Below are 23855 nucleotides of genomic sequence, written 5' to 3'. Positions count from 1 at the left end.
TCAGAGGCAGGGGATCATGTGTGACGCCTGTGACCTTGACTTCAGAGGCAGGGGATCACGTGTGACGACCGTGACCTTGAGCTCTGAGGCAGGGGATCACGTGTGACGACAGTGACCTTGAGCTCTGAGGCAGGCAGGGAGGCCAGAGAGCCAATAGGCCAGCCCTTGGAGGGGCTCAAGGGCCACGGTAACTTTCAAGGCTCTGGCTTCTCCTTTGAGGGAGGTGGAAGCCATTTTTGGACTGGGGGCAGGAATGTGGGGATCTGCCCCCTGTTTAGCAAGATTTTGGAGGCTGCGGCGTTGAGTATGGGGGCGAGTCTGGAGGGGGGGGACTTTGGGAACCATTGCCACAGTCCGGGCTGGAGGTGAGAGAGGTGTGAGCAGGTGGTGGAGGCGGGAATGCGGTCAGATAGGTGGGGGCGAGAGCCGTCGGGGTTGGCTACCACCCAGACTTGGGGGAGATGACGGAGGAGGGGGTCCCAAGGTTTCTGTCCTGAGCAGACGCCAAGGGCGGAACGTCGTTGCTGGGGGCGGGGGGGGGGGAGCCGTTTTTGTTCCTCAGTGACCGGCGGCGCCTGGCAGCTCAGCAGGGACCCTCGGCAGCCGTCCCCTGAATAAATGAAGGAGTGGCCCCGCCAAGTGTCCTGGGGGGGGCTCGCTGGCCAGTGTGCGCTTTCCAGGCTCCGTGGGCTCCTCCCACGTCCTCTAGAGGCGGAGTCCTGCTTTCGCAGATTCCACGGCCCAGGGCCCAGTCTACACGCGATTCTCCCCTGCCTGCAAGGTGTTCTGGGGCCCTGGGGGAGGCGGGGGTCTGGCCTGGTGCGGGCCGGAAGGCTTTCACAGCAACAGTAAAGCACGTTAAAAGCCGGTCTGCTTTGGCCATCGCCTGGCACGGTGACGGGGACCGTGCTGAAGATGGGACCCCAGACCCTGGTGACCCTGAGTCACCAGGTTCCCCGCGAGGGCATGACCTCTGAGAAGGCAGCTGGCAGCCAGGCCTCTGAGGGGTGGAAGCCAGCTGGAGACAGACACACAGACAAGTGGGTCACACGCTGTTCGGGTAACTTACGTGTCTCCGGCATGTAAGGCAGGCGCTCCTGTCGCTGCGGTGAGCGGTGGGGGGAGCTCGGGGCCCAGAGGCTCCGTCTGCCCATGTGTCTGTCTGTCCACACAGCCCTCCCAGGCCTCCTGCCCTCCCCTCCAGGTCACAGCCAACCTTTAACTCCTGTTAGTAGCTGTGGCCGCGTTCAGGGTCAGCGTTTGTGCGCAAGGAGGAGGCGGACGGGGGAGAATTCTAAGAATGCGCCGTCAGCTCCTGGGGAGTCTGGGCCCAGAGAGCCCGAAAGGCTGGCTGGGCCTCTGCCAGGCGGCCCGCCTCCCCCACCTGCCCTTCCAGCGCTCTTTCCTCCCCAGCCCTGGGGCTCGAATGTCAGGGCTGGACTGGGGTGACCCCAGGGCACCTCTGCTGCCCCACCAGGTGCCCCCCCAGGAGTGAGGAGCAGCCTTCGGTGAGGGGGGTGGGGGCCAGCCTGTGAGCCTCCCGCTCTTATCTCGTGTTCCCGGCAGTGACGATGGCCTGGCCCTAGCTTGCCACCTGTCCAGGGTGAGGGGGCCCTTGGTGTGACTCCAGCCAGCTCCCCCGAGGGGCCCCGAAGTGAGGGAGCCCTGCTGTCCTGTGGGGGGGCAGGTTCGGGCACACACCAAACACTGTGCTCCTAACCTCAGTGGCCCCCAGTTCTGGGTTTCCTGGGTGGGAGGGCCCAGAGGATGACAAGGAACTCCCCTTGTCATAGTCTACAGGGACTCCCCCCCGAGAAATGGAGGAGTGGGGTGGAATGAGGAAGATGTCTTGCTTCACCCCCTTAAATGATGGGACTTCACACGGGCCTCTAGGAGTCCAGGAGCCTTGGTCTTGGGTGCAGCTATGAGTGGGGGAGGGAGCTTCAGGAAGATGAAGGGGGAGTGATGGGGCAGGGGGCAGGGAAGGACGGGGACAGATGGGAGGGGACAGGGAAGGACAAGGGGCAGATGGGAGGGGACAGGGAAGGACATGGGGGGGACAGATGGGAGGGGACAGGGAAGGATGGAGGGGGGGAGGGATAGATGGCAGGGCCCAGGGAAGGATGGAGGGCAGATGGGAGAGGGCCAGTGAAGGACGGGGGGGACAGATGGGGAGGGGACAGGGAAGGACATGGGGGGGACAGATGGGAGGGGCCAGGGAAGGACAGAGGGGGGGAGGGATAGATGGGAGGGCCCAGGGAAGGATGGGGGGCAGATGGGGAGGGGGCCAGGGGAGGACGGGGGCGGGGCTCCTGTGTGATCAGGGCAAGTCTGGGGGCAGGATTGGGGTGATTGGGGGTGGGAGGCCTGGGACCCCACGGAGCACCCTGATGGCCAGGAGGCCTCTCTCATAATTGTTGCACATTTTACTCTACTCATCGCAAGTGCTGTTTGTTTATTTATTTATTTATTTTTTTTTTAAATTTTTTTTAAATGTTTATTTTTGAGACAGAGAGAGACACAGCATGAATGGGGGAGGGGCAGAGAGAGAGGGAGACACAGAATCGGAAGCAGGCTCCAGGCTCTGAGCCGTCAGCCCAGAGCCCGACGCGGGGCTCGAACTCGCGGACCGCGAGATCGTGACCTGAGCTGAAGTCGGACGCTCAACCGACTGAGCCACCCAGGCACCCCGCAAGTGCTGTTTAAAGCCACCCACGACTAGGCCCCACCGGGACACATGCTGGGAGCGTGGGGTGTTCTGGGAAGGTCAGGGGCACCTCAGGGTCCGGGGCTGTGTGTGGGCAGCAGACCCACGGGAGGCCCTGGACGGGCCGTCCGCCCGGAGGCAGGCGCGGCAAAGAGGACCAGGCCATCGCGTGTCTCCAGCGGCTCCTTCCTTCCTCGCCGTCCGCTATCCCCGAGCCCTCCCCGGCCACCCGAGTCCAATCCGTGGGCTTCACCCCCTGCCCTCCCGCCCCCCACCCCCCTGCCACGGCCTGCCTGAACAGTGACGCCCTCCGCCATGTCCCTGAGGCCCGCTCCCCCCTCAGACAGGGAGGGGGCGGTCTGACCTCCGGGCGCCCCCCTCAGCCTCCGTGTGTGGCCCTGTGCCTGGACAGGGTTCTGTTGTCTCTACAAGAGTCTGCGTGGCCGTGACCCAAAGGGCAAGGCAACCTTGAGCTGAGGGCCACCGCTTACCAAGGGGATGACGGGGTCGCTGAGGAGCTGGACTGGGGGGCTGTTTGCCCGGGGACGGCCGGGACGCCCCATCGCTACAGTTGTCTTGCTGGACGGGGGCAGGGGTGGCGATCTGTTTGTGGGGGAGCCCCACCGATGCCCGGGGCTGCCCGGCACCGCCGTCCCCGCTCACTGTCCTGCTGTGACTTTACTCCCGTTGGCCCTTTCACAGGTAGTCACAGGTGTTTTCACACTCACGACGCACAAGCACATGGCACGCACCAGCCCCACCCAGACGGGGAAGTGGCTTCCTCTCCTGCACGCCCGCCCCCGTGTTCCCCATGCTCTCCGTGCTCCCGACGCGCTCCTCCGGCCCCAGCGAGTGTGACCCGCCACGTTCCTGTCTGCACGTGACGCCTGAGCAGAACTTCCATCGCGGCTGGGCGTCCCCTGTCCTCGTGCTTCCCCTGAGGTTCAGGGCCGAGCTGGGGAGACCCCGGCTCTGGGAGCCTTGAAACTAAAGCGTGGTGTTGTGACCAATGAGTTGTTGGCCCTGCAGGCCGAGAGGGCCTCCTCCCGTCTCCCAGGAGAGAGGAGGGCCTGGGAGCAAGCGCACGGCCCTTCAGGGCCTGCTCCCGCCTGGTGGCGCTCCCCGCGCTAGGCTCCCGGTGTGGCCCGTGTTCGAGCCTGACGGCCAGAGCCAGCCCCTTGCAGCTGACGGGTCCCTTGTGGCCCCGGGCCTGCGTCCCAGACGTGCCTCTGTCAGGTCACTTCAGTTCAGCGGGGTGGGTTGAACACTCGCTCACTGTGCTTCATTTCCCGGAAGAAAACTCTCGCAGGAGAATTTACGCAAAAGGCGTGGGTCGTTGAGAAATGATTTACGTCACAGTCTTTGTGTCACCTCTTTTCTGACAGATACGTGACCGCTGAAAGGCAGTGTCCCGTGAGTGGGCAGGTGGTCCAGGACCCCTGTCCCCAGCTGGCACATTCCAGGGGGTGACCCAGGCAGCCTGGCAGTTTTCCCGTGCGCCCCCGGGGCCGGGCAGGGAGCGGCAGGCAGGGCCCCGGGGAGGCTGTGAGCTGCCAGCTGGGCCTGCCCTGCGCCGTCTCCTGGAAGGACACGATGGCACAAGCCTGGGCACGCGGGCCATGGTGTCTGGTGCTCGGCGAGGTCCCTCCCCAGGGCCAGAGGGCCCCGTGCTCCTGTGGGTGTGACGTTCACAGCCCGGGTCCTGCCGCGTGGATCCCCCACCCGCCTCTGGCTCTTGAGGTCCCCGGGCCCCCTTCCTTCCCTCTACTGTCACCATCGTGTCCCCGTACAGTTGTGCCCCGAGGCGCGCTGTGACCTTGTGTGGCTCGGGGCCCGTGGGTGGACGGTGGAGCCCAGGGGCCCGTGTCCCCTGCAGGATGGGGGGGCAGTGCTTGCTGCTCGGCACGGGAGGAGCGCGTGAAATCACGCGGGGGTCTGTCCAAGACTGCGCGGCGTCCCCGAAGCACATGGCCCAGGAACCCGCACAGAGGTCGGGGGAAGGGGAGGGGCGAGGCAGCAGGCACGTCCGTGGAAAGAAGGGCCCGCTCCGGCCACACCGGCCTCCCACGCGCCCGGCTGCTGGGCTGCAGGTTTTAATTGAGGTCAAGGGTCCTGACCAGGCAGCAAGCAAAACACAGCCCTGTGTGGTCACGCGGAGCCTCCCAGCTGCCTTTTCCTTTCCTTGGCCGGCTCTTCCCTGCCCTTTCGGGACCAGGAGCCCCCGCCCACCCTGCCCCCACGCCCTGCAGATGTCCTGTGCTTTCCAAAGTGCTGACCTCCCCGTTCCAGAGTTGTTAACCACGAGTACCTTCCACGTGGTTCCAGAAAGGTCTCGGCAGCTCTGGGCCCTAGCAGTGCGGTAGCCGGGGCTCTGGACAAGCCTCTTTGCTTTCTGTGTCTCTGTTTCCCTACTCATAAAATGAGCAAGCGAGGCCGTCCCGGGCCCACAGGAGCTGTGAGGACCCCCACGGGGGCAGGGTGACGCTCTGCGGGTGACACAGAGCACGCGCGAGCCGGGCGGTGGGGCACAGGTGAGGGGTGGCCAGCCCCTAACTCAGCGGCGTGACCTCTGAACTCAGTGCTCAGCCGTCACGTGGCTCGTCATGACCATAAGCAAACCAGCCCAGTAAGGGGCCCGGGGAGGCGTGGGAAAGGGCGGCCGGTGTGGCCAGGTGTGCAGGGTGCCGGCAGCCCAGGGTCCTCCGCCACCGAGGCCGTGCATTCCCCCTGCGTGTGCCCGCGACGTGCCTGCCGGGAGGGGTCACCGCCGTGGCGGCGCGTGCACTCCTGCCCCCTGTCGAGTGATCGGTGGGTCTGCTGGGACTTTAGAACCTGTTATGTACGTTGATGCTTTACTGGGCTATGACCTGAATACCAGAAAATGCATTCGTTTGAAGCGAACGAGGTAACGCGTGTCACTAGATCCCAGAGCTGTGCCACCACCACCACCTAGGCGTGCGGCGTCCCCATCACACGGGAGGGAAACCGCGTGCCCATGTGCGCACGCGTGCACGTGTGAGCTTTGCGGAGTCCTGTCGTGCGCCCCGACGCTCCTGGAAAGGAGCGGCTCCAGCGTCCTTCGTCGCCACGCGGCCCTCGTGACCGTGAGGCAGGGGGTCGCAGGCCACCGGAAGGCAGGGAATATCATGAAATCCACCGTCTGTTCACGGGGCTATTGGCCTTTTAAACGTCGTCAAATTGCGGGGCGCCCGGTGGCTCAGTCGGCTGAGTGTCTGACTTCGGCCCAGCTCACCATCTCACGGTTCCTGGGTTCAAGCCCCGAGTCGGGCTCTGTGCTGACAGGTCGCAGCCTGGAGCCTGCTTCCGATTCTGTCTCCCTCTCTGTGCCCCTCCCTCCCTCGTGTCCGGTCTCACTCCGTCTCTCGAAAATAAATAAACATTAAAAAAATTTTTTAATTAAAATTGTTAACTTGCCCCCTGAAAGGACATACGTGTGTCCGATGATGAATAGCTTTGCATCCGCTCTGGAGAGAGCTCGGGCAGCGGCCGCTCAGATTCGCACGGAGCCCCCAGGGCCCCAGCCTGGGCGAAGGGGCCCAGACCACCAGCACCTATAGGGCGAGGGCAGATGGGGCAGCAGGAACCGCGTTCCCGGGACCCCTGGCCGCCCCAGTAACAGCAGCGCCTCCTGCTGGCCGAGCCTGCAGAGCAAGGGCACCTGGAGACTTCGATCCCAGCCTGAGCCCAGCCGGTCTTCCCACAAGGGCAGGGTTTACAGGCAGCGGCTTCCCCGCCCTCACCTGTAACAGGTGTCACTCACCTTGGGGCAGGCGACCCTGGGCCAGGAGCCGGCACAGAACTAACACCAGCGTCTGCTGCTAAAGGGGACGAGTGGGATCTGTTTAGGGAACAGTGATCATTCCCCTCCGCAGGAGGGGGCCACGGGGGACCTGGGCATGTGCCCTATCCCCCGACCCCGATCCCCGAGGTGCCTTTCTGGGCTCGGGGGGCTCGGCGGGCTCTGCGCTCTCTCTCCCTCTGGCTCCTCCAAGAACCTGCGCAGTGATCCTCCTCCTGGCTTTCGTGTTGTCGTGGGCTTTTACGAGACATCTCTTCTGGTCCCTGGAAAGGAGGGGGCCGTGTTGGCTGGGGCCTCGGGGAGCTGTGAGGTGGTCCCTGGGGGAGGGGAGGCAGCTGGAGGCCGGGGAGGGGAGGGCGGGCCCGCCTGACACTGTTTATTTGCATTCCAATCTACCTGCACAGCTATTTATGAGCCTGGACCTTGTCCCGGCCCAGCCACCGGCTGGATTTCTGGCCCCGCTCGGCTTCCACTCATTTCCCAGCCAGGAGTTAGCAAGGTGCCCGGTCCCCAGAAAACCTGAATCCGGGTGAGTCTGGACTGTTACGTTCCCCACCCGTGGCCAGGTGGCTGGGGAGGGCCCCACAGGTGGCGGTGACACCTGGTTGGCTCCCAGGCGCTCGGAAGCTCAGCCCCGCCCCGGCCGGCCGCGCCCCTGACCAGTCCTTCCCCGCAGGAGGCCGTGGAGGGGGCCGGGTCCTCCTGAGAGCCTGCGTGCAGCCACCAGAGCCCCTAAGACGGCGGGATGACCACGGAACCCAGGGACGTCCTGGTGCTGCTGCCCACGGGGGAGCAGCTGCGGCTGGTTGTGGGGGTGAGCGAGGGGGAAGGGGTGACTGCGGGGGCGAGTGCGGGGGAGGGTAGGGGGTGGGGCGACCGCGGGGGCGACCGCGGGGGTGAGCAGGGGTGGGGTGATCGTGGAGGTGGGCAGAGACACTGCCACAGGTCCCGTCTCCCAACAAAGGGATGCTGTGGACCAGAAGTGGCATTTTGTGGCACATTCCATCCAAACGCCAAAGCTTCGCGGCGTTTGAAACACGCGCACAGTTCAGGCGTCTCCTCGGTTTCGGTCGAGTCCTCTGGGCCCTTCTCCCCTTTGATCTCCACCGGCCACTTTCAGCTCCTGGGGTGGCCCCGGCTTCCATAGAAATCTCCGAGGCCCCGACTGGCCTCGTCTTCAGGGCGATGACGCTCCTGAGCCCTTCTTCCTCGAAGTCCACACCCTCCCCCAGGGACCCCCGCCGCTCCGCGAGGCCCGCTGTCCACCTGCCCCCGGGGAGTCCCGGGGAGGCGCCGCGGGGCTGCCTGCCTCCCCTCTGAGCGCCAGTCCCCCCGGGCCGCGGCTCGCCTCTACCCACCCCCTACTCGGGCCCCTTCCCCGAGGAAGGCTGGTTACACAGCCCGTCGGTTCAGCAGTTTGTTCCCAACGCCCACGCGCGGCTGGTAGCACTTGTGGACGGTGTGGCCCACGGAGGCCCCGGACCCTGACCTGGTGCCACCCGCCAGCCGGGGGCGCCCCGAGACCACGGGACTTCCGTCTCAAACACAAAGACGCGCTGGGGCATCTCTGGGGGCTGCCGTCGAGCAAAGGCGCGAGGTCAGAAGTGCTTGTTACAGAGCTGGTGGCTCTTCCACAGACCCCATCAGAGGGTCCGGTCGTTTAAGAGCCAGACGGATAACCAGGAGGCTACCTCCTTCCGGAGGGCCCACACGGCCCTGTGCAGTCATGGCCCCCTCACCAAGCCGTCCCTGCCCGGACCGGTCACCCCAGGGAGGGCGGTCCCCAGGGGGTGGTTTTCGTGGCATCCCGCGGTCACAGAAGTGTCAGCTACCGTCTGGTCTCCCCGCAGACTCACTCCTGCTCTGTCCTGCCTCCCCGGCGAGGCCCCGTCCCTCGGTGGGAGAACCAGGAGATCAGGGTCCGGATTCCACGGGGCTTCTCGAGGCGACAAGAGGCGGGGCGGGCCAGGGGTGCCGGTCTCCGTCGCTGCGCATCAGCCGTTGGGGTCGTGGGGACAGTCGTGGAGCAAACATGAGTGGGGGCCCGCTGGGCGGACAGAGGGGTGGGCCCGTCGCGGTGCCACGCTGGCGCCTTGGAGCCTCCCGGGCTCTGACGCGCGCTGCTCTCTCGGCCCTCGCTGGTGGGGCGTTAGCAGGACAGGTCAGGTCCGGTTGGGGAATGGTGGTCCTCTCCAGTTTTTACCAACTAGGTGAAAAGTGAGGTGATAAGTTCCCCTAGTCGAGGCGGCCTCTGGTGTCCAGGTTACTGTCACCCTCTGCCCTCAGCTGCCTCCGCCCCTCCCCGTTCTGTACTAGAAGCCCCCACGCGGAGCACCCGCGGGGGGCTTACGCACACCGTGCCACTTAACCCTTGAGCGGAGGGTCCCTGGTGGACACAGCCAGCATGTCCTTCCCGGGGACACCGAGGGACGTCGGAGCAGGAACCTCCGTCCCCTTTGTCCGTCCCCTTTTGCGTTCCGGGCGGGTTGAGAGGGGCAGGAAAACCCCTGGAAAGTTAGCCAGCCCCAGAGAGGGGGTTTGCATTTTGAGGGGAAGTGTGTCCATGAAAATGTGGCACCAGGTGGGACTGGCTGGCGGAGAGGGGCTGTACCTCCGAGGACTGGTCAGGGTCGGGGGTGGGGGGGTGGAATGCTCTTACAGGCAGGACGGCTGGCTGGCTGGCGTTGGCGTAGTTCAAGTCCCCCGGGAATTACCTGCTCAGGGACACGCTTCCGTGTTTAAGTCAATGCCAATTGGCATTAATGACAGAATCTCTCCAAGCCTCGGTTTACCCGTCTGGTGGGGAGAAGCTGGAGCTGATCAGAAGGTCTTCCGGGGGTCCCTGCCTCCTTCGAGACGCCTCAGGCCCCAGGAGGGGCAGTAGGAGGACTCGGGTGGGGAGAGGCGGGTGGGGCGGGCCTGGGCTGTGGCCCCGACACACGGGACCCGGACCGCGGCTTTCACCTGTTTCCTCGGCTTCGCTGTAGGGTTTTAGCAGGAGGAGGGGCGAGCGAAGAGTGAAACCCGCCGGCTGAGGTCTCAAGTCTCAGCCGGTGACGGGGTGACCGAGGCCGTCTGCGCAGCTTGGCACCCACACCCCGCCAGCTTACTTTCAGGGTGTGCCCACCGCGTGAGCCGTGGGGGCGGCCCCGTGTGTGGCCCCCACCTGTCTGAACATCCAGGTGTTGGAAGGTTACGGCCGCGTTGCCGCCACGGCAGAGCTCAGTCCACATCTGCTGCCACACGAAGTGGATGAGGACGAAACCAGCGGCACGGCAGCTCGCCGCGAAAAAGTGGAGACTCGTCATCTGACTTGAGACGGCGTAGAGACCCTTCCAGAAACCACAGAGGCTGCGCGAGCCCGCGGGCGCCGTGCCGCGCACACAGGCCCGCCCCGCTCCGGCCCGCACCGTCCGTACGAGGACGTGTCCTCTCCCTCCGAGGGCCGTGAGCCTGGGCTGCCCGCCTCGAAGCAGGATTTTCCACCCAGAGGACACCAGAGACGCGGCTTGGCCACGAGGGCACGTAGAGCGTGTGGCGCCTCCCTCCAGCCGGGGAAGCGCGGGGGACGGAGGAGCGGCCGGAAGCCGAGACGCGAGGGGGGTCCAGGCCCCGGGCAGCGCCGTCAGCTGCTCCAGAACCGGCCCTTTCCGGGGTCCGGGGTCCAATCAACAGAGTGGAAAGAAGTCGGAAAGGCGAACTTGCTGGATGTCTGATGTCAAGACGGCTCCGTTTCCAGGTGAAACGAAGTGTCATTTGGATAGCCCAACTTGGACGACGGATGTTGCCGGAGAGAGGCGGCCCTTACCTGCGTAGACAGAAGGAGGCTCCGTGTAGGCGGGAATCGAGGCGGCTCCCCACCCCGAGAGTGGGAGCTGGGGGGCGGGGCGGTGCTCCCTGAGGCAGGTGGGGCCTCCGCCCCGGGGCCCTCTGGGGAGGCAGAGGCGGGAAGGCCGCTGCGGGAGGCAGGGCGCCGGGGCCCTGAAGACACAAGGCTCAGACCTCACAGCCCGGCCTGCGGAGACGGAGACCGAGACCGAGACCTCGGGGCTCACCGGGCGGGGCCAGGGACCCTGGAAACCCCCTTAGCCCCTCTGGGTCCCAAGAAGCCAGTCCCCAGGCGCGACGGGCGCGCCCGTTTCCGGGGTGCCCACACCCCAGGCCCGCTTTCAGGAGTGGCCCGGGTGAGGTTGGTCGCGGGGAGGAGAAAGGCCGAGGATGGCCCGGGGCGCGCGGAGAATCCCACACCCGTCCTTGGACAGCCCCCCGCACTGGCCCGGACCCGGAGAGCAGGCTTCTGCCCTGCTGGGCGCGGGGGGACCTAGTCTTCAGCTCGGGCGGTCCCCGAGGGCCCTGGGTGGCAAGCCGCGGTGGTCCTCACGCTCCCACTGGACGCCCACCCCTTTCAGGGGCCCTGAGCCTCCACCCGCGTCTTGCAGGTGCGGGCCACCTGTCGTGAGCTCTTCCAGCGGGTGTGCGATGTGACCAGCATCAAAGAAGCCCACTTCTTTGGCCTCAGCGTGGTCAGAGGTAAGTCAGCCTTGCCCGACCCCACCCAGGGGACCCGCCGCCCGGGGCACCAGCCTCTTCTGGGAAGGCTGGGGAGCGGGGGGGTCCTCAGGGCCACAGGGACACGAGTGTTCTCATGTGCACCCAGGTCATCTGGGCGAGTGCACGCGGCTCTGAGCACACTCACATGTGTACACACTCAGGCTCGCACACTCACAAGTATACAAGGCATGCACACACATACAAACACACACACTCATACACACTTAAATACACACCGTGCATGCTCACAAACTCAGTGCAGACTCACACACATATACTCACGTGCACACTCCACGCATTTGCATACATATGCACACACATACACACGTGCACACACTCCACACACATACTCACGCATGTGTACATGTTTCACATACACATGTACGCACGCACACGTACATATACTCACACATGTGCACACACTCCATGTACACATGTACACACTCACATTCACACACGTGCACAACTGTGCACATGCACACACACATACTCACGCATGTGCCCACACACATATACTCACACACACGCACACTCTGCACACTGTATGCACACGCACATACACTCACACACGTGCACACACGCACTTGGCCTTCTCTGGGAGAGAGGGGCGAGCAGAATCCTGGTCTACTCTTGTTCTTTCTGGAGAAAACAGTGCACAGAACCCCGGGCTAGGTCTGTTCCTCGGATTCTGCTGTCCGGGAGCCGATTGTGTCCGGGGTTCTGGAAACACTTGTCCACAAGCAGAGCCCTGGGTCCAGAAGAAACCCTTGCTGGAGCTCTAATGGATGAAAGCCAAGAGTGGGGTGTGCTGGCAGAAGGAGGTGGGGAGCCACCCAGCCTGGTCTTCTGCCCTGGGGTTGCCTCCGCGACCTCCCAGCTCCTGGTTTCTGCAGAGCCCCGGGCTCTGTGGAGGGTCTGGGGGAGAGCAGGAGAGCCGGAGACAGCGCCACCCACAGGGCTCCGAAGGGCGTGGCCTCAGGTGGGGGGTGCCTGGTCACCTGTGTGCCCGAGGGAGGAAGTGGATGGTACCACCTGCAGGCAGCTCTCGTGGCTCAGGGTGGGGGGGGCCTCATCTCTAATTGGGGGCTTCAGGGTTATCCGTAGAGAGCACCGTTTCCCCAAGATGTGCGGATGAACGGGGGGTGGGGGGAGAAAGAAGGTGTCCATTCCGTCACGGCCAGCCCTCTGCCTGAGTTCAGGCCGTCTGCATCGAGACCACTGTGCTCTTGTTAGCGGGGGACAGCCCCAAAGTGCCCCCTCTCCTGCGCCCCTGAAGGCCTGAGGCAGCCCTAGGCTTCCTCCCTGCTGGTGCGGGACAAGCTGACCCCTTGAGGGTCCCTGTGGCGCTAAGGCCCTGCCTGTCCTCTTAGACAACGAGTTCATGTTCATGGATTTGGAGAAGATCAGCAAGTACTTCCCCAAGGACTGGAAGCGGCAAGTGCACAAAGTAAGTGACCGTCCCCGGGCCCGAGGGCGGCCATGCGCGTGTCTGGTGCAGGGACAGCCGGCCCACCCGCGGGGCTGCCCGCGGTGCCCCAGAGCTGCCGCTGGCGGAGCGGGGCGGGGAGGGCGCGGGGCGCCCTTGAGCGCTGCAGACAGCACGCCCGGGGGTCTCCTTCTGAGAAGTCACGGCATCGCGGAAATCAGGAAAGTGCTCGGCGGTCGCCACCTGGGCGTTCGCGGGAGCCGGTGTGACACCTGTGGGGCGCTGGCCGTGGACACCGTCCCGCTGCCGGCTCCTGGGCGCTTTCCGTCCGGCCCGCGTCTTCTCGCTGCGCTTCCCCTGCAGGGTGGGAGGCCCCGCGCGCCCTTCGTGAGCTTCCTCAGGGTGCAGTACTACGTGGAGGACGGCAGGGTCATAAGGTAACTCCGTGATGTCAGAGGAATTCTCTGGGCCCGTGAAAGCCCACCGGGTGAGCCCAGGCGCGTGAGGCGCGTGCGGTCAGTGCTGCTGGGGACACGGTAGTCCCTGCACCTGCAGCCTGCAGGAGGGCAGGAGTGGGGGTGGGTGGTTGTGTGGAGGGTTCTGGAGAGTGGGGGTGGGGTGGTTGTGGGGAAGGTTCTAGAGAGTGGGGGTTGGGTGGTTGTGTGGAGGGTTCTGGAGAGTGGGGGTTGGGTGGTTGTGTGGAAGGTTCTGGAGAGTGGGGGTTGGGTGGTTGTGGGGAAGGTTCTAGAGAGTGGGGGTGGGGTGGTTGTGTGGAGGGTTCTGGAGAGTGGGGGTGGGTGGTTGTGGGGAAGGTTCTAGAGAGTGGGGGTGGGGTGGTTGTGTGGAGGGTTCTGGAGAGTGGGGGTTGGGTGGTTGTGGGGAAGGTTCTAGAGAGTGGGGGTGGGGTGGTTGTGTGGAGGGTTCTGGAGAGTGGGGGTTGGGTGGTTGTGGGGAAGGTTCTAGAGAGTGGGGGTGGGGTGGTTGTGTGGAGGGTTCTGGAGAGTGGGGGTGGGGTGGTTGTGTGGAGGGTTCTGGAGAGTGGGGGTGGGGTGGTTGTGTGGAGGGTTCTGGAGAATGGGGGTTGGGTGGGGGGTTGTAGAGAGTGGGGGTTGGGTGGTTGTGTGGAGGGTTGTAGAGAGTGGGGGTTGGGTGGTTGTGTGGAGGGTTGTAGAGAGTGGGGGTTGGGTGGTTGTGTGGAGGGTTGTAGAGAGTGGGGGTTGGGTGGTTGTGTGGAGGGTTCTGGAGAGTGGGGGTTGGGTGGTTGTGTGGAGGGTTCTGGAGAGTGGGGGTTGGGTGGTTGTGTGGAGGGTTCTGGAGAGTGGGGGTTGGGTGGTTGTGTGGAGGGTTCTGGAGAGTGGGGGTTGGGTGGTTGTGTGGAGGGTTCTGGAGAGTGGGGGTTGGGTGGTTGTATGGAAGGTTCTGGAGAGTGGGGGTTGGGTGGCTGTGTGGAAGGTTCTGGAAGGGCCGGGGGCAGCAGGAGGAGGCAGGCTGTGTCGGGACCGTCCGTCAGGGCCAGATCTGGCCTCTTACCAAGGCCACCCACGCCTTCCAGGGACAAGACGGCCAGGCACCTGTACTACTGCCACCTGAAGGAGCGTGTGCTGAGGTCCGAGTGCACCCACCGCGAGGAGGCCTACTTCCTGCTGGCCGCCTACGGGCTGCAGGCCGACCTGGGCAACCACCGGGAGCCGGTCCACGTGGGGAGGTACTTCGAGCCGGAAGCCTACTTTCCGCAGTGGGTAAGGCTGCGGAGCCCGGGGGAGCCCGGCGGAGCCCTTTCTCTGCCCCCCGGGCCCCGTGCGGAGTCCCCGAGAGGGGAGGGCCGGGTGAGGGGCCGCAGGGGGCGGAGGGAGAGCGGGAAGGGCCTCACGGGCCCGCGGCCTCTTCCCCAGATCATTGCCAAGAGGGGCAGCGCCTACATCCTCAGGCACGCGCCCGCCGTGCACCGTGAGCAGCGGGGCCTCGACCCCAAGGAGGCGGTGCTGCGCTTCATCAGGGAGGCCTGCCGGCTCGAGGACGTGCCCGTCCACTTCTTCAGGCTGTACAAGGTCAACAGGGTCAAGCCCCGGCGGAACTGGGAGAACGGGCCGCCTCGGAGATCCTCTGCCCGAGGGGCCCGGAGGAGCAGAGCCCGGGGGCAGCCAGGACACCGACCCCAGCACAGGGCGGGCGGACGGCGTCCCCTCGGCTGGCCGGCTCGGGCCCGGGCCCGTGAGCGGGGCTTAAGGAGCTCAGATATCTGGGGACATGAAAGTCTGAGGGGGTGAGGGAGGCAGGGAGGTGGCTGACAGGCCTCTGGCATCAAAAGGGAAGAGGGACCCTGCTCATCCCTGGCGGGCCCACCCCCACCCCGGGCACAGGCTGTCGCCTCGCTGAAGTTGGCGTCCTTTCAGGATAAGAAGGAGGACAGGCCTACCATCGTCCTGGGACTGACCCTCAAGGGAATGCAAGTCTATCAGGTGCCGGGGAAGAGCCCCTGGAGTGGCCACCTGCTCCCCCCTCCCTCCTCCTTCTCCCCGCCTCCCCTCCCTTCCCCTCCCCTCCACTCCCCCAACCTCCTCACCCCTCCCCGTCCACCACCCTCCCCCTCCCTCCTCCTCCTCCCCTCCTCCCCTCCCCTCCCAGTCCGTCCTCTCCCCTCCTGTTCTTCCTCCCCTCCCCTCCCCTCCCCCCCAACCTCCTCACCCCTCCTCGTCCACCGCCCTCCCCCACCCACCCTTCCCCTTGAACCTTTGCACTGGGTCTATCCTCTGGCCGGCTGTCCTGAGCACCTCTCTGCGGCTTTGCAGGAGGCGGACCACGCTCCCAAGCTGCTCTATGACTTCCCCTGGTCCCACATCGGGAAGCTGGTGTTTCTGGTGCGTGTCTGGTGGGATCGAGGTGAGAGGGCTTCATCCTCCATGGGGAGCAGGCACAGCCTGAGACCCGGCACCCAGGGGCGTCTGGGGCTTGACCCTGTTGACCTGGCCGCAGGGCACGTTTGCCGCCGGTGGCCTGGTGTTCTGATGTGGAGCAAACAAGGGGGATGAGGATCAGGTCACGGAAACTCACCGCTGCAGCCTCCAGATGCCCCCGTTCCTTGGTCCTGGCCTCGGGAGGCCTCCCTGGGCCCCGCCCGGCCCTCGGGGCTGAGGCGCAGGACGGGGAGGGCCCTGGACGCAGACTTGCCGTGGACCTTTCCTCCGGACGGCGAGACTGAGGCCTGGCGTCCCGTCCTGGGACTGCTGCCCCGCACGCGGCCGTCGGGGGGCTGAGGGGAGTGTCCAGCCGTCCGCGATGTTCCGGGCCCGCCCTCTCGTGCCTGAGCGCGGGGTGCTGTGCTTCCTATCGAGGGCGGCTTCCTATCTGGGGTCACGGCCCGTGTTTAACACGCTTGCTGTCACGTGGTTTTCTTGTAAGATTACATCTTGCCTCTTCCTCGTTCAGGGGAAAAGGCTGGAGATCCAGCCGGACGGGCCGCCGTCGGCGCGGAAGCTGGTGTATTACACGGGCTGCGCCTCGCGCTCCGGCCACCTGCTGCGGCTGTTCAGCGCCACCCACCTGCTGCGGCTCACGCTGCGACCCACCCTGCGGAGGCTGCAGCAGCTGGAGGAGGCGGAAGGTGTGCCCCGGCCGCGGCCGCTTCTGGGCACCTTTCATTTTTCCCACTGGGGGGCGCGGCCTCTTGGCTCCTGTGTCCTCTGGAAGCGGGGAGGAGGCCGATTCTGAGGACGGGGCCTGGGGACAGTTTGAATTCTGGGAAGGAATTCTCTAGGTGTGGCAGGAAGGCTGAGGGGCTGGGGGACTCCTGGGCTCCCTGGCCATGCACACACGAGCGTGCGCGTGTGCCCGTGCGCTTGTGAGCGTGTCCGCTCGCGTGCGGGGGCTGCTTGGGGTCCCTGACACTGGGGACGGTGGGACAGCCCCGGGGAACCGTTACAAAGGCACGTATCCGGAGCTTACTGGCTGTGGGTGACAAATGCCACGGGTACACAGGGCCCTGATCCCTGGGTGGCACCTCCCTCCCCTCACACTGCGTCCCCTGGGCCTCAGCGCCAGCCGGGGGCGTGGGCAGGATCCCGGGGCCACCGCTGGGACCCGGTGGCTCCAGGCATGTGAGACTGCACCTGTGTCCCCTCCGAGCCCGCTCTTCCCCGCTGTGCCTCCTGTCCCCACACAGAGAAGCAGCACTACCGGGAGTCCTACGTCAGCGACACGCTGGACCTGGACCGAGACCCGGGTGACAAGGGCTCCCCGGGCTCCCCCCGCAGCGGGGGTGGTGGCCGGCAGCTCCCGGAGCACCCGTCCCTTGGCTCGGCTGACAGCGGCAGTAGCCCCCGCTTGCGAGGCATCGAGGCAGACGCTGGGCCCGCAGAGCCCTGGGGGGTGTCGGTGGACGAGCCCTGGGGCACCGAGGCCGTGCGTGGGGAGGCGCCACCCTGCAGCCCCAGCACCAGCCAGAGGAGCCATGGCACAGACGGTGGCCGCGGAGGCGGGCGCGAGGGGGAGGCCCAGGACCGGGGAGACGGTGAGTGTGTGCCCGGCCAGCCCCCAGCAGGGCCAGTGTTGTGGGGCTGGGGTGACAGGCACTGACCCCCCAGCGGGGCCGGGTGCACGGGCCCATGACTCCCATGTGGCCCCTCAGTTCCCCAGTGTGGCCTGACCCCCCAGCACCACGAGGCGGCCTTAGGGCCTGGGGTCAGAGACCGCGTGATGGGGTCCTCCCTGCAGGTGTGCTCTGGGGTGGGGGTCCTTCGGCCATCTCTGCAGCGGGTCACGAGGGGCCCTCAGGACTTTCAGGGAGCCCGACCTGACCGGTGCCCGTCGTCCGTCGTCCGGCCATCAGGGAGTGTTTCAGCCACGTTCCTCTCTAGCTTCACAAGACAAGAGGTTTCCAGGAGATCTAGGACCCGGGGTCCCCAGGGATGCCTCTGCGGCGTCCAGGGGTGTGGGGCCCTGCCTTGTCACCCAGGGAAGGTCCCACTGGCTCCACTGTCCCCTGACCGTCTGCAGCACTCTGGGCGGTGGACGTGATGGGCAATTGTGGGGACCAGCTGCAGGTCCCAGCCACCCACGACCACCCAGGGTCCCCTGGAGTCACCTGTGGACACCTAGCATCTGGTTTGCTGTCTGTGTTTGTGTCCAGGCTTGCGGTCTGCAGTCCAGTGTGAACAACACTGCTGATCCGCGGTTTGCCCCGTAAGGGCCTGTTGTGCCTGGACAAATGCCACTGAGGAAGGATGGGGCGGTGCAAGCCCGTGGGTGGGGAGGGCTGGGACCCTTCCCCGGTTTCCCCGTCCCTCAGCCAAGGACCCCCTGAGCGAGGAGGCCCACGGACAGCCTCCCACATTCCAGGGGGTTCAGACACCTCAGTAGGGAACACGCGTGACCAGGTGTGTGACTGCAGAAAACCTCTTCCCTACGCTGCAGATCAAGGCCACTGGATGACGGGGTGCAGGAAAGCTCCGGGTCTAAAGTCAGAGCGAGGGCCCCCAGAGGAGGAGTCAGAGTGAGGGTCCCCGCAAGGGAGGAGTGAGAGTGAGGACCCCACAGGGGAGGAGTCAGAGTGAGGGCCCCCCCAGGGGAGGAGTGAGAGTCAGGGCCCCCCAGGGGAGGGCCCCCCAGGGGAGGAGTCAGAGTGAGGACCCCCCCAGGGGAGGAGTCAGAGCGAGGACCCCCCCAGGGGAGGAGTCAGAGCGAGGACCCCCCAGGGGAGGAGTCAGAGTCAGGGCCCCCCAGGGGAGGAGTCAGAGTCAGGGCCCCCCCAGGGGAGGAGTCAGAGTCAGGGCCCCCCAGGGGAGGAGTCAGAGCGAGGACCCCCCCAGGGGAGGAGTCAGAGTCAGGGTCCCCCAGGGGAAGAGTCAGAGTCAGGGTCCCCCAGGGGAGGAGTCAGAGTGAGGGCCCCCCAGGGGAGGAGTCAGAGTCAGGGCCCCCCAGGGGAGGAGTCAGAGCGAGGACCCCCCCAGGGGAGGAGTCAGAGTCAGGGCCCCCCCAGGGGAGGAGTCAGAGTCAGGGCCCCCCAGGGGAGGAGTCAGAGTGAGGACCCCCCCAGGGGAGGAGTCAGAGTCAGGGCCCCCCAGGGGAGGAGTCAGAGTGAGGACCCCCCCAGGGGAGGAGTCAGAGCGAGGACCCCCCCAGGGGAGGAGTCAGAGTGAGGACCCCCCCAGGGGAGGAGTCAGAGTCAGGGCCCCCCAGGGGAGGAGTCAGAGTGAGGACCCCCCCAGGGGAGGAGTCAGAGCGAGGACCCCCCCAGGGGAGGAGTCAGAGCGAGGACCCCCCAGGGGAGGAGTCAGAGCGAGGACCCCCCCAGGGGAGGAGTCAGAGCGAGGACCCCCTTAGGGGAGGAGTCAGAGCGAGGACCCCCCCAGGGGAGGAGTCAGAGCGAGGACCCCCCCAGGGGAGGAGTCAGAGCGAGGACCCCCCAGGGGAGGAGTCAGAGCGAGGACCCCCCAGGGGAGGAGTCAGAGTCAGGGCCCCCCAGGGGAGGAGTCAGAGCGAGGACCCCCCCAGGGGAGGAGTCAGAGCGAGGACCCCCCAGGGGAGGAGTCAGAGTCAGGGCCCCCCAGGGGAGGAGTCAGAGTCAGGGCCCCCCAGGGGAGGAGTCAGAGTCAGGGCCCCCCAGGGGAGGAGTCAGAGTCAGGGCCCCCCTAGGGGAGGAGTCAGAGCGAGGACCCCCCCAGGGGAGGAGTCAGAGCGAGGACCCCCCAGGGGAGGAGTCAGAGCGAGGACCCCCCCCAGGGGAGGAGTCAGAGTCAGGGCCCCCCCAGGGGAGGAGTCAGAGCGAGGACCCCCTTAGGGGAGGAGTCAGAGCGAGGACCCCCCCAGGGGAGGAGTCAGAGCGAGGACCCCACCAGGGGAGGAGTCAGAGCGAGGACCCCCCAGGGGAGGAGTCAGAGTCAGGGCCCCCCAGGGGAGGAGTCAGAGTCAGGGCCCCCCCAGGGGAGGAGTCAGAGTCAGGGCCCCCCAGGGGAGGAGTCAGAGTCAGGGCCCCCCCAGGGGAGGAGTCAGAGCGAGGACCCCCCCAGGGGAGGAGTCAGAGCGAGGACCCCCCCAGGGGAGGAGTCAGAGTCAGGGCCCCCCAGGGGAGGAGTCAGGGCCAGGGCCCCCCAGGGGAGGAGTCATCCTTCCACAAAGGTAAGAGCTTGTCTCTGGCCTGGTTCACATCCCCCACCCTTCCCACAGCCTCTTGCAAGGAGCCCTTGACGGCCGCGCAGGTCGGGCCGATCAGGACGTGGGGCCGCAGCTCGGAGGCCCTGCACCAGGTATGTCCCCGGGTGGGTCCATGTTGGGCTCCTGCACCTGTTTTCCTGGCCCGCCCAGGCCCACCGCAGGCCTCCAGTTAGAGAGCCCCGGACCTCAGTGAGGCAGTGGGGGCGGGGAGGGGAGGCTTCTGGGGGAACAAGGCGGTGGGAGGGGACGCTGGCTCCCCAGGGACCCCACCTTCCTGGCTGGGTGCTTGCTGGATGGCGGAGTCCACCCTCCCTGGGTGGTGAGGGCTTGAGGGGCCACTCCAGGCCCCCAGGGGTAGGAGGAGGGGCAGAGGGCAGTGGTTTCGGGGTAGTCTGGGGGCTCCCCTCCTGGCTCAGAGCTGACCTGGGGGTGGTGCCCTGGACAGAGAGAATAGCAGGCTGTGACGTGACTCCCAGGGAGGGACGGACTAGACCCAGGGATGGGGCAGACGCCACAGTGCCCTGGGCAGGTGGCTGGCTGGGCCCAGAGATGATGGACGGGACGTGCCCACAAATGGCGATGATTGGCCTGGATGCAGGGGTCCCGCGTGGCCGTCTGCTGCTTTGACGCAAGGTCTCGGTCACTTGTCACGGCACCGGCCCCAGTTTCCTCCCTGCATGGCTGTGGTAGTTCAGCGTGGTGGCCCCTAGCTGGGCCCTGACCTGGACGGGACCCGGGGCAGCCGCCTCAGAGCCTGGGCACTGGACAAGCTTCCTCACACGTGAAATGGGGGAGGCTGTTCTTGACTTCTGTGGATGCTTCTGGATCTTCCTAAGATCTATCAAATAGTAACCAGGTCTGATGAGTTCAAAGCAAGAAAACAGCTCAGGGCTGTGTCCCACCCCAATTGTCACGTAGCCCCCAGTCCCCTCGGGACGGGTGTGGGCTCCATGTCAGGTCCCCAGAGGGGGACCCAAGCCCTTCCTGTAGGAGCCTCCTCAGGACAGGAGAGGAGGGGGAGGGCCCACGCAGAAGGAGCCACTCCCTCCCTGAGCTGCCCTGGCTGAGGACAGAGGGGCCACTGCCGGTGCCCCACCCCTGCCCAAGGGGCTCGCGCCCGCAGCGGGCACAAGGGATTGGGAGTCCCCTCCTGTCCAGGCTGTGCTGACAGTGGGCCAGCAGGGTGCAGGGAGGACAGGGCAGGCAGGACAGAATTGGAGGAGTGGACAAGGACGAGGAGGCAGGGCGGGAAGGCAGACGCACTCACACTGTCCCCTGCAGATCCCAGAGGCAGATCCGCACTGCCACGGCCTGGACCATGCACCACTGGGACCCTGCGGAGTGAGGTCCTCGAAATGCCTCTCCCTGGTCCTGTGCAGGGAGGACCAGCTCCCAGAAGAGTTTGTGGTGTAGACACCCAGAGGTGTGGCTCTGCACGTGGGGCTCATCCACATGGCACAGCTTGTCCACCCGGGGCTCCGTCTACACAGCACGGCCCGTCCACGGGGGGCTCATCCACACGGCACGGCTCGTCCACGGGGGCTCATCCACATGGCACGGCTCGTCCACGGGGGTTCATCCACACGGCACGGCTTGTCCGCCCAGGGCTCCATCTACACAGCACGGCCTGTCCACGTGGGCTCTGTCTACACGGCACGGATGCATCCATGTGGCAGGGCTTGGTCCACAGTCCCTGGCCCCCGCCCTTTTGTGCGCTGGAGGCCCCGCCACCGCCCTGTTGACCGAGACCCTCCTCCTATGGGTTCACCCGCCAGCCGTAAGGAGAAGCCTGGAGGGAGTAGGAGGACCTGCTTCTCGTGCCCGCCATGATGGGTCCAGACTCCTTCTGTCTTAGTGTCAGGAGGCAGAAGTCAAGGCGTGGCCACCCCGTCTGCAGGTGGCTCGGGGGCGGCCCCCACCCATCCACTCTGGAAGGAAGATGTTGGCTGTTCCCGCGTGTGGGAGAGACCCTTCCGGTTCCCTCTGCACGGAGCCCCCCCCCCCCCCAGTGGACGGCCAGACCAGGTGCACAGCCTTCTGGGAGCCTTTGACCCAAGGTCACGGTCACCTGTCACGGCACCGGCCCCAGCTTCCTCTAGACCGTTCCGCCGCCCCTGCTGCTCACGATCCCGGAGGCCTCTCTGTGAGGTGTGGGCCCAGCTGTCACCCCACGACAGACCTGGCCGGTGGGTGACCCCTGCCCACCCCTCACACGATGCGTTCACCGCAGGGCTCCAAGTCTGGAGTCGCAGCGGCACGTGGACGCCCGGTCCCTGCGGGGCCTACGGAGCCCCAGAGGCGGCTGGGCCGTCCCGAGAAGCCAGGATGCAGATTCTGAATGTTCCTGGCCCTGCCTCCCAAGACCGAGCGAGCGTCCTGTCCCTTTCCAGCAGAGGTCACGCGGGTCACTGACCCGCCGTCCCCAGGGGCAGCCGGGGCTCCCGCAGCGCGGGTCACCCGGTAGGGCTCAGAAGGCGGCGGGTGAGATAGGGCAGGGTGGGGACTTGACCCAGCCGCCCCCTCGGCCCGGACCCAAGCTCCACGTCTGGGGCTGGAGAGACTTCCGGGCTTCGCGCGGCCTTCCCGATGGGGCGGAGGTTTACAGGTCATGCCATGGCGGGTCCTGGAAAAGCGTGCTTCTGAGGGACAGCACCCTGCCCTCGGGGCCGTGCCATCGGTGCGTTGAGAGGCCGTGAGCAGGCAGCACGTGACGGCAGGTGCGTGGCCCCGGCCCCAGCCTCAGCGGCCAGCTTGGGGTTGGAGCACCGGGGCAGGAGAACCGCGCCAGCCTCCACAGGCTGGGAGGACAGAGGCGGGGCGGCCTCCCGGGGCCGGGGCACGCTCCCCTCCCCAGGTCCAGGCCCGGCTGCCAGGTGGCCTTCCCGCGGCCAGCCGCCACCTAGATGGAGCGGAGTCGTTGGCGGAGGGGGTGCGCGTCAGCAGCCTGGCGGCCTGTGTCCCCGGAGGAAGGCCGGGCTGGCGCTGCGTCCCGGCCGCCTCCCGACCCCAGGTGGGCCCCTGCCTCCCGTCCAGAGACCTGAGCGGGCGCTGGGAGCAGGTGCGGTGCGAGAGGGGTGGTAACAGGCCCTGAGCCTGACGGGTGTTAGGGTGCGGCTCGTTTTACCCGGGCCCCTCCCACCTCTGCCCTGCACAGGATCTGACACCTGCTGTCCCCTTGATCAGATGGACTGGCGTGTGCCCGTCTGGTAGTCCCGAGCACTCAGCGGGTGACTGGAAGCCCGCTGCCACTGGGTGACTGGAAGCGAGGCCCTGTGCCTGTGACATCACCCATCTCCCGTGCTCGTGCGCCGAAGGCCACACCGGCGCGGCCAGCTCGGGCTCATTTTGGAGACAGAGGGCAGAACTTGAGCCTGTGTGTGTGTGTGTGCACACGTGTGTGGGGGCACATGCGCAGGTGGGTCCACATGTACACACATGTATGTGCGAGTGTGTCCGTGCGCGCACACATATGTGCATGGGTCCACACCTATGTGTACACGCGTGCATGCACGCACGGGACCGTGTGCGCATGTGTGGGTCTGTGTGCACATGCATGTGCACGTGTGTGGGTCCGTGTGTGCACGCACACATGCACACGGCAAGTCTGATGCCGCCCGGGCCGGGCTTCCTGACCTTTTCTGTGAAAGGAAATCTGGGTGTATGCACACTGGCACGTGTAATAAAGGACCTAAATACACGTCTCCCATTTACACTTGGCCCAACCGGCGCTGCTGAGCCAGGAGGCTGGGCGGTGGTTAACCCACCTGGGGGACATGCGCTGCCGCCGAGGGCTTGTCCCGTGCACACGCGCCGTGTCCTCGCGTTGCCTGGACTGGGGGACACGTAGGAACATTTGTGCCCCGTGGAGCCCACATTTTCCAAATCTGCTTAGGGAAGCGAGGCTGCTCTAGCCACCTTCACGTGTGGTCAGAGGTTGCTGCCATGGGGGATGGGCCAAGAGGGATGGCCAGGGTCACTGTGGTCACCCGATCTCCCTCATCAGACACACATCACCAAGGTAGGTGATGGGCCAGCCCTGGGCAGGTGCAGGTGGGGATGACAGGCACATGCACATTCAGAACACGGTGACGGCCAGGGTCGGGGCGACAGGTGTCCCAGGCTGCCCGTCTGGCCCCCATGCGGGAAGTACCCAGGCCCAAGACCACCGGGGGCAGAAGCGTGAGGAAGCCCAGCGGGGCCCA

At 66.0% G+C, this 23855-nt stretch overlaps 1 protein-coding gene across 3 annotated transcripts in view; it reads left to right on the top strand.

The window, feature by feature from the left end:
• Positions 1-23335, top strand: part of FRMD1 (FERM domain containing 1) — a 29962-nt gene extending 6627 nt beyond the window's left edge. Inside the window, exons 2-15 of one of the 3 annotated variants that reach the window (XR_006218012.1) lie at positions 6932-7056; positions 7204-7341; positions 10967-11057; positions 12449-12525; positions 12868-12941; positions 14057-14243; positions 14397-14552; positions 14898-14963; positions 15294-15362; positions 15931-16105; positions 16664-17011; positions 19666-19745; positions 20935-22370; positions 22808-23335. Coding sequence is in view for 2 of the 3 variants with exons in the window: in XM_042987542.1 (XP_042843476.1) it covers positions 7273-7341; positions 10967-11057; positions 12449-12525; positions 12868-12941; positions 14057-14243; positions 14397-14552; positions 14898-14963; positions 15294-15362; positions 15931-16105; positions 16664-17011; positions 19666-19745; positions 20935-21066 (1524 nt within the window). In the remaining variant the exon portion in view is untranslated. Of the gene's footprint in view, positions 1-6931; positions 7057-7203; positions 7342-10966; positions 11058-12448; positions 12526-12867; positions 12942-14056; positions 14244-14396; positions 14553-14897; positions 14964-15293; positions 15363-15930; positions 16106-16663; positions 17012-19665; positions 19746-20934 lie in introns of all 3 variants that reach the window. The other 2 variants (XM_042987542.1, XM_042987543.1) reach the window with 2 other exon arrangements.
• The last annotated feature ends 520 nt before the right edge of the window (positions 23336-23855 follow it).

Source organism: Panthera tigris, chromosome B2 (genome assembly GCF_018350195.1).
Source record: "Panthera tigris isolate Pti1 chromosome B2, P.tigris_Pti1_mat1.1, whole genome shotgun sequence".
NCBI classification, from domain to species: Eukaryota; Metazoa; Chordata; class Mammalia; order Carnivora; family Felidae; genus Panthera; species Panthera tigris.
The sequence above is the reverse complement of the archived record's forward strand: the minus strand, read 5'-3'. Positions and strand labels throughout refer to the sequence as shown.